General features: G+C 40.9%; 1 protein-coding gene across 4 annotated transcripts in view; it reads left to right on the forward strand.

Moving 5' to 3' along the window:
* Positions 1-8,438, forward strand: part of chd9 (chromodomain helicase DNA binding protein 9) — a 92,158-nt gene that overhangs the window by 24,567 nt on the left and 59,153 nt on the right. For all 4 annotated transcript variants that reach the window (XM_016445129.1, XM_016445132.1, XM_016445133.1 and 1 more), the window contains exon 2: positions 1,754-3,428. In XM_016445129.1, the coding sequence (XP_016300615.1) occupies positions 1,887-3,428 (1,542 nt within the window). In that variant the 5' untranslated portion in view covers positions 1,754-1,886. The remainder of the gene's footprint in view (positions 1-1,753; positions 3,429-8,438) is intronic.

Here is an 8,438-nt window from a genome sequence, read left to right on the forward strand (position 1 = left end):
CTGGTGGAAACAACACGAGACCGTGCTACCGCGACTGTCAAGAGCAGCTCGACGGTGTCTGTCCCGCAGCAGCAGCAGCATGCGTGCCGTCAGCGCAGCTGAAGAGTTCTGCGTTCAAATGCACGCAATAGGCTAAAGCTTGCCGCAAAGCCCCAGCAAAAGTAATTACCATGAATGTGTCGGGGAAATAGTAAGAAGATATTTTAATTATTTACTAATAAACTAGTGTCTTCTGAGTCCGTGTCGCAAAGATGAAGATGACGATCTTGACTCTCCATCTCTTCATTAGACGCGCCTTTAGAGAGAAGTGCATCTTTACGGATTATGATTATGATGAAAGAGTTTTTGTTTTCGATTTGTTTTATTTCGTTAAGTGGTCATTTAAAGCTTTCTATAGATTTATTTATCATGTCTGTGAGGCACGTATTCGCTGATTTTCGATTCATTTTTGTGAAGCGCTCCTGTTCAAGACAAGACGGCAGAAAGTGCATCATGTTTGTTTTCTTTATTTTATAAAAGCACAATGTTTTGTTGATATTGTGAGTGCGCACAAATACAAGTTATACCCTTTACAGTTCCGAATGATGTATTATTCCTACCTTTATGAGCAAAAATGACAGCGTAGGCTATTTTAAGTTGTTTTCACTGAAAAAAAAAATGCAAGTGATTGCGCTGGCGCCTCCATGTCCTGCAAAGCGTGCTTTAGGTTCCACTCTCCACACAAACTTGGATATAGCGCACATTTATTGTAACGCAGGTTTAACGTTTAAACATTGTTATATGCTTGAACTGTTTTAGTATATCTACGCTTGGTCGTTACTTTAAAAAACAAAAACTTAATATAACGAAACGAAATATAACCATTTTGCCATTACATACAAAACTGAACTATTTTAATAGCTGAAAGAGTAGTATAAGCTGTTTTGGGAGAAGGGGGGAAAAAAAAAAGGGGCTTGGATTGGGCCCGGGCCGGTAATTCTGATAAGCTGTCGGACAAGGGCCAGGGCCTGAGCATCTCGGGCCAGGGCCGGGCTAGGGCCTAAATTTGAGGGCAAAAAAAAGACGGGCTTGGGTCGGGCCCGGCTGCTAATTCTGATAAGCTGTCGGACAAGGGCCGGGGCCTGAGTGTCTCAGGCCAGGGCCGTGCTAGGGCCTAAATTTGAGGTCCGTGCAGGGCTCTACTGCCTTTGTCTTGTCCTCACTCAATTTAAAGTGCTCCCACACAGCTAAGGTCTTCGGCACTTTTGTCTTCTCTTCCAGATAAACTGAACCATGATGTTAAGCTAAGATCTTCGGCACTTTTGTCTTCTCTTCCAGATTAACTGAATCATGACGTTCACTCATGGGCGATTCATATTCAAGCACGAATGAGAACCGTTTTGTGGGGGATGCCAGGTGTTCGGAAAAAAAGAAAATAATATTTGAATCTCAAAATTGAAAATCGAATGCCAAACCACCGAACGAATATTCGAATAATCGAATATTCTAGTCCAGCCCTAATATTTTCGGCCGTTTTTCTCTTTCGGCCAAAAAAAGGGAAATGCCCATAATTTTTGGCCCATAATCTTCGTCCGCCTAAATTTTGGTGCATCCCTAGTAACAATGATGTTTTTGGTTTCCAGACCTGTTTAAAAATAAGTTTTAATGAAGTATCTAATCAATAAAGTATCTGCAGAAGGTTATCGAAATAGTTCTGAATCGCAAGTGTTTTACATATGTAAAACTGTGTAATTTTTTGTTTCTCTTGTTCTAGACTGTTGCCGTTCTTCGTGATGGACACACAGCAGTTCAACAAACTCTGATAGTCTTTAGCTCCCTATTGCATCCAGCAGCCCTGTCTTAGGGGTCGCTGAGGGGGCAGACACTTAATGCACTGAACTCAAACAATGACTGACCCCATCATGGACTTCTTTGATGACCCTAGCATATTTGGGCGAGGGCTTGACAGCTTAGTCCAGGATGATCCAGGGTTTACCCCAGGGACTGTGTCTTTGGATGATGAACTTCACCTGGGTCCTAGTTTGGAGCCTCTTCAGGTGGATGCAGGGTCCAGATCTTCTGCCATCCGACATGGGATACCCTACAGTCAACCTATGACTCATTTTGACACTATGAAGGCACAGACCTCAATGGAACAGTCCTTTCCTGGTACAAAAGGAGGTGGCAATGATGGAAGAGCATTTTTGCCACAGCAACAATCATTTCAAGGGCATACTATGAACCATGTCCCTCAGACCAATGGACTGTTTCTTCACAACAGCCCCATGTGGGGAAACCATGATCAAAAAGGGAATAACTACCATCAGCACAATCAACACCATCAACAAATTCATCATCAACAACTTCAACATAAACAACTTCAGCAGCAGCAACAATTTCAGCTGCATCAAGCTCAACATCAGCAATACAGTCAGCAGCATCAACATCTTCAGCAGAGACAGCACAGCCGCAATCAACACCCAATCTCAGCCCAGCTGCAGCTCCCTCACCAACAAATATCCCATCAAGGCTTGCATCATATTGGCAAGACCTATCAGGAACATACCGGTTTTTACTATGAGAGCAGCATCCCTCAAAATCATTCTCAGCACGGCCACCATAGCTCGCTCAATGTGGAGGACAGTCCCTTTCACCCTATGGTTGAGGCCTCGATGATGTCTGGGTCTTCTCAGCAACACAGTGGCTTTCAGATAGCCCAAGGGGTTCACGGTTTTACTACAGGTCCGAGGTTAGAAGACAATGACCTGGACTTCCCTGTCCAGTCTTCCCCTGCAACCCATTCTTTCCCAACTGACTCTGTTAGCCATGCTTCATCCTATCCTACTGCTCGTTACACTCTGACTGCTCAGCCTCTCCCTATAGTAAATGCAACTCAGTCTTACTCCTCTACCCCAGTCTCTATGACAACCTCTTCAGGGGCCATCTCATCATCAGCTTCAAACCTTTTGGATACTGGTTGTCCTTTCCTGTCTAATTCTGGAAGGGAACATCAGCAGCAACAAGTCCACATGCCTGGCAGTCCAGCACATCGGTGCCCCTTAAATAGCTCCAAATCAGACCAGGATCCCTTCCACTCTTCTAAGGTGTTCCCAGATGGTCTGAACGTTTTCGCTGCAGACTGTCCATTCTCTACGGCAGAGCGAAGGAACCATGATGTACCTGGACCTTTGGTTACAAGCCAAAGCGTAAGCAGCAGTAATGGGTTTCAGGCACTTGAGGAGGTCTTGCTTGGACAGCAGCATTGTCACAGACTTGACCTGGGTGAAGCTCCTGACCTTTTAGGGGATGTGCTGTTGCCTCAGCTGGAGGCACTAGACCAGGAAGAGAGCTCCAATCACTCTTGGATAAACGCAGGACTAGAGAATGACCAAGAAGATGTGAAGGACGAGGAAGGCATGGAGGATGTGCCAGTGGTTTACAATGCACAGGTGAGAGAAGCGGCTCTCAGATCTTTTCCTAAGGTGACTTATTTTGCTTGATGGCTTTAAAAGTTCTGTGCTGGGATGTTGGAGTGAGTCAGAGATTACAGCTTTGATCTCCTAGTTTTGATTATCAGCTCTGCTAGGGTTATTATGAAGGGAAGTGAATGATTTGCAGCAGAGTTTGTGTGGTTATTGTTGGTTTATCTCCACTGGTAAATGTACAAGTTAATGACATGGATGAGAGATAAATGAAATGATCGCTGGAATGTTACCAAGCAGACAACAGACTACTTTGACAACTGGCTACATTGTAGTGTTCAACTGTACTGAAAGAGAAAGGACAAGACAGAAGGCTCCATTAAATAATAATTCACTGCTCCTCTTGTCCAGGGCCTGCAGACAGGTACTGTAGCAGCCGATTAAGAGTTGCAGTAGTGTTTAAGACTTACCGGGGCTTAGCGTACTTAAAGCTATAACAAGATGTGGGTCAGGCCAACCATAGGATAGTGGGAGGTGCACTCTGGCTGGCTAGAGTGGGTCTGGCTTGTGGTTTTTCTGTCTGCGTGTGTTGATGTGAGATTAGTGTTTGCGTGTGAGTGCAGGCAGAAGGGAGATGTTGATAATAAGGTTTCCTGAGGAAAATGGGGAACAAGAGAGAGAAAAGAGCAGGAGTGCTGTCTAGTCTGTGATTGCAAGCAGCAGGCAGTGCTTTCAGCAGTACTGCCTGACAGTGTCAACTCTTTTGCTTTCTCTGTCTGTCTCTCTCTCTTTTTATCTCTCTCTCTTCTGATGCAGGAGCAATAGTCTTTCCCCTCAGCTCTTTGCTGCTGACACAGGGAGTTGAGGCTCAGTTATTCAGCTGCCCCTCTCTCTCTCTCGTAACTTGTAATCTGTAACCTATTACATTTCCAAAGTAACTTCCCAACACTGTCCAAATACAGATTCTGATTTGCCAGTGCTCTTGTTTTTCCACAAGGAGAAATACAAAGAGTCTTTTCTTTGTTTGTCAATAGAGAGTTGGATTATAATATATTTTACTATATTGATTATCAGCCAACATGAGATTATTTTTATCCGTATTGTCAATGTTGGATATATATATATTTACTAACATTGTATTTTTATATAGACTTGATATTGAATATTTAATTGTGCATAACAATTTCCCATTTTTTACATTTAGATTCCCTTTGCTGTCAACATTCAATGTTAAGTAATAAAAAGGCTAATAAAATAGTAACATAGTTATATGTGATGTTAAACAAATCTCAAAATGAATATCTATTGAGTTTTGATATATTTTGTGTTTTAATTTTTATTTATTTAAAATATTATTGACTTTAGGTATGGCCATTTCCTTTTTCCCATAACATGAAAATAATTATCGGCTCTTTAGAATCGGCCAGAATTTTAGTAGCCTATTGGTTCATCGATCTTTGGTGTAGAATATGTTACAAATCGATTAGACTTTGTATAGATACTGAAAGCTAAATCAGAAGAGTTGGATTGTTATGTTCTCCTTAAGGAAAATAGAAAAAATGTCAGCACACCAAGGCTCCAAAAATAAAAAAATTGAATAGTAGACTATCACATAGGTGACATTTCGAGCATGCGGGCTCTTCATTCGAGCACCCTCTTTGAGAATATTTCCAGTGATGTGCATGCTTTTGTTTTTGTTTGGTTTATGTTCTCCTTAAGCCAATCTGTCTGTCCTCACAGATCCTTAATTAAAGCAGAGGCAGGATGTGGATCAGAGTTCATATCGTGTGACTTCCTGTAGTGAGTGTGTTTGTGTTGCAGTGTCTGTCTGCATTTGTGTGTGTGTGTGTGTGTGTGTGTGTGTGTGTGTGTGTGTGTGTGTGTGTGTGTGTGTGTGTGTGTGTGTGTGTGAGCGAGAGAGAGAGAGAGAGAGAGATGAGCCATTCATGTGCACTGGGCTGTGGAAAGCCAACAGATGTATAATGTGAGGCAGTCCCAGGGTAAATGAGAGAGATGCACTCGATCTTCTCTCTCTCTGAGGGTCTCGGGGGTGAGTTTGTGCTTTAATGTTCTGAGTCTTTCTAAGCCTCTGGACCACGAGGGGTTGGTGTTTCAATACTGAAACCTGACTTCACCTTGGATGTCACTTTAGCTGCAGTAGAGGGGAATGGCTGTTTTTTGTGTGGTTTACTTGGGTTAAATGTTTATAGAAAGTACAAGATCATGGTTGAAGACAGAAAGTTCCCAAGTATGTAACTTGTTTCAATAATGCTACTTCAAAGATACCGCTCCATCATGTAATGCATGTAAGGGCCAAATCAGTGAGGATTTTTGAAGCGGGTGGCATAAAACCCCATTCAACCCATACATGACAACAAAAACTACACGTGTCTGTACTTTTACACAGGTGTTTCCCTTAAGTAAGGTTAGATCTGTAATGTTAAAAAAGGGGCATTTTTCACAACAGTCTATATATGGGAAATGTCATATCATACCTTCACATTCTGATGAATCCCTCTTGTGATATGAATTGTAATGAAAGAATACATGTTGTGTATAGCTGCTCTGTTGATCGGGATTTAAAATGTTCAAGATGGTTAAATAAATAAACTGCCATCTGATATGACAGTTTAAGAATCAATCTAGTTAAAATGTGAAAAACGGTTTGGAATTAGTGACAGGGCGGAGCAGCGGCAACCACAGTGTTACAGGGTGGTGTGATAGCGTGAGGGCCTGAGAGAGCGAGCGAGACTGGCTGACGGCTTGAACCGAGCCCCTTTGTGCTGCTGCTTTGTGCAGAATGAACATTCAGCAACATAGATGCAAATACCAATCCACATCACTCACATTCACACACAAACCCCCTATCTTATTGTCTGGATGGGATCCAGATGATGGATCTGCTTTTTAAAGGGGTTGTATCGTGTTACACTTCTCATGTTCCATCTTCTTTTTGATGCTGAATTAAATGGGCTGTTTTATGCTACTGTACTTCTTTGACTTCTATCTAAACGCCTTCTTCACATATGAAATGATTATTAAATTATAACTATGAATTGTAGGTTTGTGTCCAATCAAGGTATGGCAGGTTAGCATAGCATGTTTAGACCCTTCTGGTAGATGCTGTAACTATACAATCTAGCATCTTTCTCCACTGATGATGTTCTTTTTAGGGCTGCAACTAGGGCTGGGCGATTTTGCAAAAAATTAAAATCTCGATTTTTCCAGAATGTTTGACCGAGTCTCGATTTTTAAAAGATTTTTAACTAGTCAACTTGAAAATGTAATTACAACATGATTCAATTTACTTTTTCTTTATTAACCCTCTAGTTAAAAAAAAATCTATTTCAAGTGCAGCACACATGAAGTTGTCAACATGATGTAAATGTTAAACAAATCACTTGTTAAATATCTTTGCAGAAAAGATGCAAAAACTACAACTACATATTGTACAAACTTGTCTTATACATATTATGTGTTCAGAAATAATACGAGAAAAATTCTTTAAGAAAATCTCAAAAGTCAAGGAGCTGCTGAAACAGTTCTACTGCCGTCATGGAGTCTGTCCTGTGCGCTTCAATAACTGTCTGGTTTGGTTCAGCTACAAAATCAGACATCAGAAGACTACAGAGAACGGTTCGGACTGCTGAAAGGATTATTGGTGCTCCCCTGCCCACCCTTCAAGAACTGTATACATCCAGAGTGAGGAAAAGGGCTCAGAAAATCACTCTGGATCCCTCACATCCAAGTTATCCCCTTTTTGAACTTTTGCCATCTGGCCGGCACTACAGAGCCCCAAATACCAGGACAGCCAGGCACAAGAACAGTTTCTTCCCCCAGGCAATCTACCTCATGAACAGTTAAATGTTCCCCACATTATGCAATAAAAATGTGCAATAACCTTATATTTATTTGTTACCACCTCCATCCTAGTACATCCCTGCATCTCATTCTATTCTATTCCATTCTATCATCTATAGCACAACTGTACAATGTATTTATTTTTCGATTTATTTTTCAATATTTGTCTATTTATATTTACATGTGTATTTTTTATTTTTTTTAATTCTCATCTTATTTTTTTATTGTCTGTGTGTTGTTGTCTCTGTGTACTGGAAACTTATGTCACTAAAACATATTGCTTGTATGTAAATTCCTTGCATACTTGGCAATAAAGCTCTTTCTGATTCTAAAAATGACTGAAGGTATAACACCAGTAGACTTTTATTAACTATAAATGTTCTTTAAAAACAACAGCAGCTTTCAGCCTGTCACCATGATGCAAACATGAAATATTAGACATACAGTAGTAGTTCTTTGCAGGTTTTTTATTCGATTGTGCTGCTTTTCCATTGTTTTTCTGTGTAAACATGGATGTGTTTGACTGTTGCGCTCAAGTCTCTTGCAGCGTCTCATGCATGAAACGGCTTTCTAAAAACACTGCGCTCAAGTTAAAATAAGTTTACTCCCATCTTCTTGCATGTTTTACCTATTCCACTGCCCGCGTCACATCTTTGTCCACACAAAAGCGTATTCTGTTTGAATGGCGCTTAGCCTATATTTATGGTCCTTCACCGACCGCGTCACACGTGAGCGGTTAATCACGTGCGCCGACATGCAGTTGAATCGTTCTTTTCTCTTTACTGTTATCACCGGCATATTGTCAAAGTATCTAATTCTAACATTTGGTAATATTTCTATTGAAAATCGCGATTCCTCGATTTCTAAAAAATCGTGGCAAAACAATACATTTGAATTAATCGATAAAATTGGGAAAATCACCCAGCCCTATAGCTGCAACTAACGAATTTTTTTTTGATTAATCGGATTTTAAATAATTTTTTTTTATTGACAAAAAACACACTATTCCACATTCTGCCCGATGTCCTTCAAACAAATGTGCCAACTGAATGCTATGAAAACATACAGTGCTTAAAGGGATAGTTCACCCAAAAATGAAAATTTGATGTTTATCTGCTTACCCCCAGGGCATCCAAGATGTAGGTGACTTTGTTTCTTCAGTAGAACACAAATTAT

This window comes from Sinocyclocheilus anshuiensis, unplaced genomic scaffold (genome assembly GCF_001515605.1).
Source record: "Sinocyclocheilus anshuiensis isolate Anshui unplaced genomic scaffold, SAMN03320099.WGS_v1.1 scaffold944, whole genome shotgun sequence".
Lineage (NCBI taxonomy): Eukaryota > Metazoa > Chordata > Actinopteri > Cypriniformes > Cyprinidae > Sinocyclocheilus > Sinocyclocheilus anshuiensis.